Source organism: Wyeomyia smithii, chromosome 3, assembly GCF_029784165.1.
Source record: "Wyeomyia smithii strain HCP4-BCI-WySm-NY-G18 chromosome 3, ASM2978416v1, whole genome shotgun sequence".
In the NCBI taxonomy this organism is placed as follows: domain Eukaryota; kingdom Metazoa; phylum Arthropoda; class Insecta; order Diptera; family Culicidae; genus Wyeomyia; species Wyeomyia smithii.
The window spans coordinates 115,008,836-115,021,948 of NC_073696.1; the positions used below are offsets into that span (position 1 = coordinate 115,008,836).

Sequence of the window (13,113 nt, forward strand, 5' to 3'; positions counted from 1 at the left end):
CCCCATTTGTGCACAATTTGCTTTCTTTGCTCGGGAGAAAGGCCACACATTTTCGAAATTTCGCACTGAATGTTAGAAAAAATGACAGCATCTGTTTCTTTTAGATGTAAACAACATGACGCAGCCAACGTTTGGTTGAATACTGCACGTTATTTGAAATGACGGTTGATCGTAAGTGTATTTATAATCATCGGAACGGTCTATAAGCCAGCATTGTACCTCGTGAAATAGTTTCAGTGTGATTTCTTTTTGCTATCTGTTTTATATCATCTGCGGATACTATTTATTCTATTGGGTAGTTCCGAAATATAGGCCCCAACATTTATATTATAATTAGCCTCTTGAAGTTTACCTCAAACTAAAAAAAGGATATATTTGTTTTTCATACAACATCAACAGTTCACAGTAAAATTTTCTGCTTGAGGAGTTGGTCCACTGCAACCTATCAGAATCGACGTTAATAACTATCTAATGGATGGAAACCATTTTACGTGTAAAACAACAACACTTCTCAAATTATTTTGTATCGAAGTATACGATAATTAAATTTTCTATTGGTGAGGATTTCGAGAACCAATTTTGATTTTCTAATACATCCTGTACATTCTGCATCGGATTTTATGATTGAAGTTATATGATCGTGTATTATAAATTATTTTAAACTGGACTCAATTATAACGACGGCGCTCAACTAAATTATATTAGTGTTTTGAGATTATTGCTATTTCTAGTGAATAAATAGAATATTACACAACAGAAATTTACAATTGAAATTACACAGTAACCTCGAAATCATTACGCAAGTTACAAGATTTTATTCATTTTCTTTTTACCTCCGCATTCCTAAAACATCGTGAAAAAACCACGTTTTTATGAATGCACCTAGCCTTCTCAGCAACGCTGAATATTTTCCAGTGGTATCAAACTTTAATGCAATAAAGATAGTGACTGTTTACGGGTAAATGACGGTAAAAAATTATTTACTTCAAGGTAGACGTTCCAGTAAAGATACAATTATGTTACATATGTTTTCATTTGCCCCAAATGGCATTTCAAGGCACGTTGCGTGCAAGCTTGCACACTAGTCACTTGCAGCTTTACAACCAGAGATGTCACTGAGGGTTTATCTTATCAGTTTCAGAAGGCATAGCAATGATAGCAGAATTTAGGTTTTCTTTTAAGCCAATTTTATCGACTACAGTTTATATGGTTAAGAAAACCTGTTCTTAATTTTGAAAATACTTATTTATTTTTCTAACTATGGACCCCCGTGAAGAAGACATCTTAAGACTGAATCGCAAGATTAAGCAGCTGATCAGCGAAAACGATGCATGTAAGTATAGTTCTAAAGCGAGTATACGTCTTATATTTTACAAAATCAAATATCATGGACAGTGGAAACTCGTCTTCAACAATTACAAAGCGAAAATCGAACTCTAAGAGAAGAAGTTGGTCCCTTGCAAAAGTCCTACAACAAAGCGACAGAGTATTGCGTGAAGTACAAAATTGAATTGGAGCAGCAGATCACAACGAGGGAACAGCTCTATGCGGCTAACCAGCAGCACAAAGAACGTTACAGGAAGCTGCTGGATCTATACAGTCAGCAGCACGAGAAAGTGAAAGTACTCCAACATAGTCTGAAATCCGTAGAAACCACCAGAAGGGTTTCTCGAGTCCCGGTTGAAATAATAGGTGAGCAATTTAGAATATGTACAAAATAGTGATTCATAATGGAAACATTCCAGTTTGTATATTACTAATTGCTCAAATCTTCATTCTAACCTCTTTAGATCTCGCGGTAAATAAGACTAATATCTTTAACAGGACAGCTTTTATTAATTCCTAAGATACTCATTATTTCACCTCTGGCTAATCCAGAGGTCACAATGTTTACCTATTTTCGGAAAAAACACCTCCGCCTTCGCAAGCGTACTTAAAAACAACCAAAGCGACCAACTCAAAAACTGATTACCTTTCAGCGATTAAGTGGTCGCGAAATAAAAGCAAATCGCAGAAATAGGGTCAAAAGAGAACGCACCGGCCAGCATGACATCAACCTTTTCAGGGGAGAAGGGGGCAGTTTTCATGTGTCGCGAACTAGCCGATGGATTAAAAAACTTTTGAAACCGCCACTAAAGAGCCCCGCCCGCACTCCCGTACGGCGATAGTGCTTTGCGCCATTTCGGTTTTTTTGTGGCACTGCGCCACAAATTAACGATCATTGTCTGTTTCTGTAATTAAATTAGCACTGACTATGATTAATTTATATCTATCGGGAACTTGTAAATCGTTGCAGGCAAACTTTCCGATATTGGAAAAAATGAGGAACTAGAAAAACGATGCCAAGACCTGCAAAGCAGGTGTGACCGGCTTCAGCAAGACCTAGCCGGGGCGTATGCCGTAATTGACGATTTGGAGTTTGAGTTGGAAAGCGTAAGTTTATTTTTCGAACGAATCGTCTTGCAAAACAAAATCTTTGAAAAATGATTATTATAAGCAGTAGTACTCGAAAGTTTTAGGAGTAGTATGGACGTTAACAACGATTTCGTGTTTTTCACAGGTCGATTATTTGGAAGTTGAAAACGAACGATTGCAGCAGGAAATTCGACATTTGAAATCAAACTTTCTTGACCAAGGAGTGAGCAGGTTAGTATGTGAAATTTCAACGATTTCTCACCGTGGCAATAATTTTCGAATGATAGACCAACATCGGTGAACCTACCAGATGATGCAGATACAACAAGCGAGGTAAGACTTACCACTTCTATTCAGTTATTCACAATTCTGGAACTATAGTTATCGACATTGGATCGATAAAGTGTAGGTTCTGTTTCTCTGAACCATTTTCAGTTTGGTGACTCAATTTCAAGCTTTTTTTTAGAAAACGTTGTTTCAGAGAACGGTTGCTAAGTTACTGCAAAGATTTTGAACACATTGAGCAAACCCAAATTTAAAAATGAGTCATGTATGTAACACATCTTTTGTTTCTTTTGTTTGCTAGATCGCCAAATTTTATAAAATTTTTTTACATGTTTATTCGACGAAAACGCAATTTTTAGTATATTTGTTTGAAATAAGTACCGTAAACTGGGGTGACTTTGATCACTTTTTTGATTGTATCTCAAATATTTACAGAATATACTGAAAACAATATTATTCGATATTTTTAAAATAAGTACTGGCATACATTGAAAAAGATTCAGTCACTACTTCAAAAGTTTAACAACATTTTTGCTGTTTTTAAATACGTTCTAAAAATTTTACACCAATCATCATTCCGGGGTGACTTTGATCACTTCTTTATTTTGATGAATTTGGTGTAACACTTTGCTACTTTCACTAAATTGAACAGCCTTAAACGGCTTAAACGAGTTTATAAACATGGAAAGCAATTTGGGGGCCATTCACATTCTACGTGAACAGTTTATGATGGCGAATGTAAAAGATTCATACAAAATTTTTAGAATATATATGTATTGTTATCCACTGAGAGAGAAGGTGGTCTAAAATCATAAAAACTAGTCCACGAGGAATATGACTTATGAAATTGGCCAAATTTGCATGTAACATTCACGTCTTAGGTTTTTGTTAAGAAGAAATATGTAATACGCTGTGGATAATATTGGGACTCAACATTGCCTTTGAGGAAAAACTTGCAAAAATAACAATAAAATGTATTGTTATAATATTTGTTCATCTTAAGAACTAATCTGGGAACAAAATAAAAAAAACTTTACGTATTGCAACTTGTTGTTTTGAATCTGCTTGAACCGATTGTTTGTATGCAACAAAAATCGCCAAAAATACACTTTATTTTCAATTAATATTTTAGCAAGAAAAACACTCTTGAAATAGCAGGAAATGCATGAGTAGTAGCAATGCGAACATATATCCATGCATTCAGTGAAGATTACGACAAGTCCCAAGCACTACGAGCGCTTTTTTACCACATTTTCAAAAAAGAGGTACAGTGATCAAAGTCACCCCGGTGATCAAAGTCACCCCGGTGATCAAAGTCACCCCAGTTTACGGTACCCACCTATTTGCTAGTAAAAAATGTTTGTAAATTAAATTCTATTGCTTCAATTCAAGCAATAATTTGTAAAAATATTGTCACAACTATACAATTTATCTATAAGGAATAATATTTATGCATTTTTAACACTCATACACATCGAAACGCAGTTTTGAGTTGACATTGAGAAAATTGTTCACTACCGCCTTAAGTAGGATCCAGTAACCGAATCTAAAACGTTCCGAAAGCCACCAGCATCAGCAGTCCAATCAGACAAAATCAATTGAACAGAAATGCCCTCGGGGACACTGTCGTGCATGTCGGCGGCAGTTTTTATTCCTTGAGTTTATTGCTCATTCCAAATAAAAAATGCGCCCGGTCGCAATTTTTCCCACCGTCAGGGTCGCACCACTCCAGTAAAAAGCAGCAATCGAAATGGTTCGCCTTTTGACACAATTTGTCTGTCTGTCTCATAGTGGAAACGGCTAGCGATTGGTTTCCAGTCGTCGTTTTCACCGCACTTTATCAAGCGCATTTAATAGCTTAATTTTGGCTGCAAGGCGATTTTAAATTAAAAAATAGTAACACATTTGTGGGCCATTCTATGTATGTGAAAATAATAATAATAATGAGACATGGAATGGAACCGGCTAGGGACAACCAAGAGGTAAAATACTAAAGTTGTCATTATAAATGGAAGATTTGACGATTGATATTCAACTAAACTATTCCCGCCTATTTTTTTATTTTTTCAAATAAACCATCTTCATTGAATTCAAACTATAAAGATAACTTGATCCTAGGGATGAATTAATTTAATTACACAAATAGATTGAATCCGATCTGTAAGCTTCGTAAGTTTCAAACATTCGGTTAGTCTATCTTCAGGTCCGCCCGTTTATCTTCGATGCATCTTTATTTCGCCCCCAGGCTATCAGTGACCGCGAACGGGTTGCCGCTGATGTGTCTTTTGTGCCGTCCTGTCATTGACATTGGCTTTAAGAGTCAGGGTAAATCCATCCACGTAATCTGATCCAATCGGCGAAACACGTTTGTTCGAAAGATTTGAAACCATACAGTGTAACCATTGTTATTATTGTGTGCTTCCAGAGTACATAGTAAAATATGATTGGTACCGAAGTGATTGACAGTTGGTGAAATGTGGGTTTATCGAAATTGAGTAGTCTATTCACTTTTGCTACAAATTTATTCATTTCGTAAAAAACAAACAGATTTTCTCTAGAAGACAATTTATAAATTCATTCATCTATCAATAGTTTAATGCTGAACACTGATATAAACAGTATAATCCAATTAGGTCTTTTGAGCGATTGTTTATCAGGGTAAAACTCAATTTTTCAAGTTACCTTCCAAAAATCAATCTACACTCAATTTAGTGGATCATAGTCGTTGTTGCAGCAAATTATCACTTAACCAGATTTTAAATCTGGTCACTGTTTTATTTACGTTGATTTCAGTATCTTATGAAGCAGTAACGAACCTGATTAGCCATGCGTTTGATTATTATGAGACTGATCAGTAAAGATATGGAACTCAAAATGAGAAAAAAAATCAATGTTGAGTTGAAATTACCAAACAAGACGAATATTCACAACGCTTAAGAAGCTACGAAGTGTGCTGCCATTAAAAATTAAAAATATTCTGTTCCAAAGGCTCAAGTTAAATTCATTTCTTCGATAATTGACAAAAATCTTCAATTGATATTGAAAATATACGCAGACGTCGATATCAACGATTCCATGACCTTGCTTTGAAATTGATATACCAAGTTTAGTAAGTTTAACCCTCTAGTGCCCAAATTAGTTTTTAAATGGACTTCGAAAAAATTACTATTAAACTTTATAAACATGTTTTTAGTTCTTATTGAAGCTTTTTAGAGGTTCAACTGAAGACCGTCTAAAGGCGGCACTGGGCACTAGAGGGTTAATAGTGCACATTTTATACAGGTATGCAGAATATACAATTTTGCAAATAAGGTTGAGGATTTGTCCCCGTGGCTCTGTAGTTAGCGATGTCGGTCGGCTAGCACTCCTTACACGCATACGAACATACATCCACACATACAAACATGTACAGATATACACACGCATACAAATTACATTTGAAGAAATATGTTTCGAATATATATTATATTATATATTTGTTACGAACTTTTTGTATCAACATATGTTCTAAACTTAGTCTCATTAATAGTTAAAATATCAAAATTCTTATCAAAATTACTTTCTGATTATTACAAATTATAGCAAGTTTTGGAAGGTTTTTGTCAGAAAAAGATCATAATTAGTTATAATGTACAACATATTGTCAATTGAATTACAAATTCTGTTATAAATATGCTTTAAAAAACCACACTTTTGAACATTCAAGTGTATGATAACAGAATTTGTTATAATTCTGTACATCTTGTCATTCTGGCGTTAGTCCTACCCGTTTGTTATAATCGTTTGATCAGGTTAGGCGAAATTTTTTTATATTTACAAAATTGTGGGTGGGTAGGACTGGGAATCAACTTCAGATTTCAATTTGAAATCCATAATTGCGGTTTCCGTCATTTGGAATACATCAAATACATTGCCAAAAACGAACCAGTATAGGTATTTCCACTCTTTGCGTTCCAAGAATAGCGATGTTGTATTTCAAGTAGAAGAATTTAGGACTTTAAGAACGCCAAAATCGATCTACGTGGAAAATGAGTGAGCTTAAAAAGTCTTCGAAATACAATACTTTTCATAACTTTTGAACCATATGTCCAATTATTTGATTCCAACTTTGTTCAGATCGGTTGTGTAGGTTTTGTGGTAATGAAGTTTTATGATTTTCACATTTTGATACATAACGGACAAAGTTACAGTCTGATTGCAGTGTAATTAAAATGTGTATTATGGGTAGCAAGAACTTTTATTTGACACTAATTTTGAGAAAATCGATCCAACCATCTCTAAGAAAAAAGAGCGAATTCAAGCAGTCTTTGGAATAGGATTCTTTTCAAAACATGATTTCACATTTTCATACATAACGGACATATTTACAGTCCGATTACAAAAAAATCCATAAGGTCTTATGGCGCAATTAGACCTTCCATACAATATAAATTTTGTGAAAATCGGTTTACCCGATCAATAAAAAATATCAGGATTATAACTAATTCTGATATTTTGTTACGAACTTTTGTATCAACTTGTATTCTGAACTTGGTCTCGTTAATATTTAAAATATCATAACTCCTATCAAAATTTCTTACTGATTACCGAATATAACCGTATATAAACGAATTTTGAAAAGAGGCTGACCATTCAGACCAGAATCCTATAACGAAGTTATATATGATATGGTATGATACGATATGATATGTTACGATATGATATAATACGATATGATATGATATGACATGATATGACATGATATGACATGATGTGATGTGACGTGATGTGATGTGATTTAATGTGATATGACACGATGTGAAGTGACGTGATGTGATGTGATGTGATGTGATGTGATGTGATGTGATGTGATGTTATGTGATGTGATGTTATGTGATGTGATGTAATGTGATGTGATGTGATGTGATGAGATGTAATGTGATGTGGTGTGATGTGATGTGGTGTGATGTGATGTGGTGTGATGTGATGTGGTGTGATGTGATGTGGAGTGATGTGATGTGATGCGATATGATGAGATGTGATGTGATGTGATTTGATGTGATATAATGTGATGTGATATAATGTGATTTGATGTGATATGATGTGATGTGATGTGATGTGATGTGATTTGATGTGATGTGATGTGATGTGATGTGATGTGATGTGATGCGATATGATGTGATGTGATGTGATGTAATGTAATGTGATGTGATGTGATGTGATGTGATGTGATGTGATGTGATGTGATGTGATGTGATGTGATGTGATGTGATGTGATGTGATGTGCTGTGCCGTGCTGTGCTGTAATGTGATTTGGATTTCCCCTCGATCTTGTCTTTCTGGCAATCGACAAACGTTCTCCAAACACTTTTATTACGTTTGTGACGGTTGATTTGACCACATTCAACAATTTTGCCAACTTGGTGTACGCGTAATTAGAATTTTCGTGATTCGTGAGCAAAATTTTGATGCGTAGCTTTTCTTGCTTCGACGCTATTTTCACTACTAAATAGAAAATGTAAACATCAGACATAAGACATGATACTATACACACACATCTTCAAAATGAGGTGTGTTCAGGGTTTTTTTTTTTTTTGGTACAAAAAAATAATACGGCAAATTAAGGTTGACCAGTTTTTCTGGTCATCAAAGCATTTCTAGATGCTTTTTAGAACACAGGATGTTTATTCAAGTTTAAAGTATAAAAAACCACGTTATATAGAGGAAAAAGTTATGTTATATCGATTTACGTTATAAAGAGGTTACGTTGTAAAGCAGGTTACGTTATAACAAGGAATACCTGTATTATGATCAAATTCAGTAGATAATTGTACTCAGATAACGTCCTTTTCGATGCCTCATTATTCAAAAAAATTTCATATTCTTTCAAAGATCATAGAGTTTTCCTGGGTTTTTAAAAAATCATTCTAATTTGGCAGAACGAGACTTATTTGACATCGATTTGATAGGATTTAGAAAATAATAAGTTCATAGTTTTTGAAAAGAAAAATCCTCCATTTAAATACAAATACAAAATGTTGAAATTTTATTTACAACTATGCCTCTTTGATAGAAAAGAAATAAAGAAAATCGTACCTTCAATAAACGATGTCAGTTTAGAGTGATACATTGCACACGTACGTAACGTAGTAAACTGCGCGTTTTCCAAGGGTGGACATATTTGTTGAACGCAAAGTAAATTTTTATTCTAGTAGGGTAATCGCTCCATTATTCATCTCAACAGCTGGGCGCACCTATATTCATCTTATTTCTCTCATTTGTTCAATTTACCGTCAAATTTCTATAAGTTTTGAAAGTAAATCTATTTGCTTTTCGATTTTATCAAGTGGTTGAAATTTTTAGCGATTATCCTATGCATTTTAGAAAGTTGCTTGCTACCTGGCAGTTCGAAACAACATCAGAAGATTTCCTACCTCTGGTGTCGGGAATACTAATATTAGGTGGTTTTTGGCAATTTCTGTCTGTTTCTTGGGAACCAAAAGTCGCCATCTTGGGAATTAAAATGGCGTTTTCTGGCGTCTGGGTATCACTAATACCCATATTGGAAGGATTAAAGTTGTAGAGTAGGTGATGTATATGGTTTTTTCGAGGATGCGAAAAATAAACACGGGCTGAGGGCGTGATTTATAGTCCTGTGCGCCGCCAAGCCGCGCCGCCGCCGACACTTTTACGCACGCCGCCGCCGCCGATGATTTTGAGTCGGCGCGCCGCCGAAGAAATTTTTATCGCGCCGATAGTCATTTCTTTGCTGATTGTTAAATTGTTTATTTACTTGATTCCTAACCATTCTCATTTCTTTTTTTGACATCCCGTCAACCCGGGTGAACATATCTTTATTTATTTATGTCGAATTGAAAAATCGAACATGAGAGTGTTCACATTACACGCATTATTTTGGAAGTGGTAATCAGTGTCGGGCCGGTACATACCGCCGCCGCCGATAAATACCAACGGCGTCACGCCGGTGCGCTGATCGCCGCCGAGGTAAAAAGTTTGCTACGCCACCGCCGCCGATGGTATGGTCGGCGCACAGGTCTAGTGACTTAGATAAAAAAAATTTCTCTCGTCCAGACGGGAGAATCCTCAATCAACTGAATCACCTAGTCTTCTTTCTCCATCAGATATAGTAAGTCGCTATACAAGTGTGATAGCGGCAATCGCTAAGTTACAAAAATAACTTCCACAAGGCAGTGTGTGTGGTTGACCGAGGCGTGTATATGGCGCAATAGTGAAGGGTGATCGATATTAGTCTCGGGGGAAACTACGTCTCCCAGTAGTTTAAATGGTCAAAACACCATGCCGGAGACATCGGAGATTGTGGGTTCGTGTCCTGTCTGGACGAGGGAAAGTGCCCGAATAACACCAAATACGGCTATTTCCGTAATCACAGATGCACAGAAGCCTAAAATAGACTCCGGACACTAATTTAAATTCTAAGATGGCGACTTCCAGTTTCTGGAAAACAGCCTAAAATGACCGAATAACACTCAATATAGATATTTCCATAATTAGGACGATGCATAGAAACCAAATATTATTTTTAGAGAATTATTTTATTAGTGTCAGCTGAAAGTTATTGACATAAACATATTAATGAAAAATAGTCTATCTTTATCATAAGATCTAAAATTTAAAAAAATATTGAAAACGAAATGTTAGTTTCGAACTAGGGACAGTGGTAAATCGCGATTTCGCCGAAGCCGCGAATCCCGCGAAATTCAGCATTGGCCGCGAAATTTACAAAAACCCGCGAAATGCCGCGAAAGTTATGAAAAATAGCAGCATGCTATGTCAATCACGACGTATTTCGATTTGAAACCAGCGAGATTCATGAAAACCAGCAACACGGATAAAGCTAAAGATTAATGGGCACCTCGATGGCAACGCGTTGTCTTTTTGTCAGCCTGGGTTGAATTGTCTTCGGACGGTACAGTTACTAAATCCACTTCGAGCAATAATTTTGGCGATTGCAGGTCACCGCATTATACAATTTCAAAGTGTGCAGCTGAACCAGCGAGCATTTTTTTTAAATACTCGACAGTGAGATTGGTATTATGATTTGGTAGGTATTCAAATCGCTGACATATTGTTGTACTTTAACAGCTTGCAGAAAAATATTTAGCGATTCCCTGAAACTCGGTATGTACGGAACGCAGCGTAAGCCAGTAAAACTTAATTATTACGGACCTGCCGACACTAAAATATGACTAAACGTAATTTGACACACTTCGTACTTTTTGCTAGTAATGCAAAGAAATCATGAATCGTTCGGTTAAATTACCGTATATTAAATTAAATAAAACAGTTGTTCCTCGTTTCTACCGAAAAATTACTTTAATCTGGGTTTTCCTGAGAAGAAGGTTGCCGCGAGATAACCGCGAATTTTAAATATTTTCTATTTTGCCTCCCGCGAATTTTTAATTTTTTTGCCGCGAATTACCACTGTCTCTAGTTTCGAACTATTGATTTGAGATCACTCTCGAATGCAACAAAGCGTTAAACGTATCATACAGCCTTATGTAATTCAACGTTAAACTTTAGTCTTTGACGGTGGCATTTCCCCTTTGAATCGAAAACTAATCGTCAAGGATATGTGATTATTTGAGCTATTTGATTCCGCTGTTTCAGCACCCGACTACAGAAATTTTCTTGAAACAATTGTTAGCGATTGGCAATGGAGAGGTACCAGTTGAGCTTTTCGTTTGATTGATTTCGTTTCCTCAAAATTTCTGCCGCATAATATTGACTAAAGAGAAATTTATTACAAATGTGTTCCGAATATCTTTCATAATCATGTGAACCCTGATTGAGTGCACCAGCAATCCTGGTGGCGAAGAACGACGATGTCAACAATATGAATTTTATCTCTCAGAACGTAATTCGTTGAAATCAACAAATTGTGCAGTGAATAATAATCACGAGGAAGTAACTAACTATCCAAAGGATCATACTTCGAAACCTGCATCAACCAAAATTATTAATGAGACAAAATTTGACGTAGAGCATCTGTCAAACCAATGTAACCAAAAATCAATCATTTTAAACAATTTGTCTTTTGAGTTAGAACGATTCGTCATCATAAATTTTTGCGTTTGTTCAGATCATTTGGCATAGATTTCCTCAAAACTGCACCGCCGTCAGCATAATTTCATTCGAAATGCAAATAGTCACGGAAAACCGCAATACTATTTGAGGAAGATATGCTCTTTGACATATTTCATTAATTTTTTTACTTATTTCTGAGATAGATAATAATGAATGACCATGTTACTTTCAATCTCGTTACTTGAATGTTTGTGTATCATAATTACACAATTGGAGCAGGCCCAGATATGTGCACTATTTGTTAGAGATTTATAAATTATATTTCAAAATATCTACTAAATTCACAAAGAAAATGAGTTTAGTTCCGAAGCATGGCACTAAGTTTTATAGAGAATTTTACTTTAATTCCAGCATTCTGAAGAAGTTACTCTGAGACACTCGAAGGATGACAAAAAGATACGCCGAGTTACACTTCTCAACAGGCTCAGCAGCATCCGGCAGCTCTCATAATTTCCGATGGCGTGATTCAAGTTCTGCTGGTTAGTACTTACTTGGTTCCACCCAACGAGCAGCAAAACGAAAACAAGAAGAATTACAAACAATAATAATGCAGTTTAATTCAGAAAATAAAATGATCATTTAATTACAGCACGCATGTCACGCAGAGGTCCAATTTAAAAGAACTGCCCGTGGAAAAATAAATCTCATTAATAACCACATATCGAACAGTTCCACAGTGCTTTACCCCTCAACCTTCAACGGTATTGTTCCTTTTATTTTCATTTAGTATAACCAACTACAGGGGACATAACCTTGACCGCCTCCACGATTCATTTAGATTGCGTCGGGGCTTTAATCTGGCCGCACGAAATTCCATACACTGGAACCACATTCGCATAAGGAAACTGGCCAATTTCACCTCCACCCTGGCACCTGAACTGGGAGGGGGTCATTACTGCAAACAGATTGCGCAAACCATCGAACGGAAAGCAATCTACTTCAGGGACAAGGTGTGTCTCCTCGGCGCGTAGTGAACCGTCAACCGTGCGATTTTAAAAGCGCTTTACAATTCTTCTACCGTGCCCAATATTGGCACTCACTAGCAAGGTCATCACCTTCGGGAGAATGCATCAGAAAGAATTGAACCGCGTTTTGAATGAAATCACGATCAGCGGCAATCAAATTGGCGCATTGTAACTATCATAGATTACTGTACTCATTATATTCATGTTTTCACCACGGTAGATTGTAAAACATATACCTACTGTACGTTTACCATGTTGCTTCTTGCACCATATGTACAATACTGTGACACACTACGGCATGAATGAAACTCCAGTTTCGAATAATCGTAACAATAATAATTAA

The 13,113-nt window shown here is 36.0% G+C and overlaps 1 protein-coding gene across 1 annotated transcript; it reads left to right on the forward strand.

The window, feature by feature from the left end:
* The first annotated feature begins 1,123 nt into the window (after positions 1 to 1,123).
* Positions 1,124 to 12,388, forward strand: LOC129733033 (rho-associated protein kinase 1). Its single transcript, XM_055694578.1, has 6 exons — positions 1,124 to 1,333; positions 1,396 to 1,692; positions 2,297 to 2,433; positions 2,561 to 2,646; positions 2,703 to 2,748; positions 12,157 to 12,388. The coding sequence occupies exons 1-6, from the start codon at positions 1,261 to 1,263 to the stop codon at positions 12,253 to 12,255; spliced, it is 738 nt and encodes a 245-aa protein (XP_055550553.1). The 5' UTR covers positions 1,124 to 1,260; the 3' UTR covers positions 12,256 to 12,388.
* Positions 12,389 to 13,113: the final 725 nt, after the last annotated feature.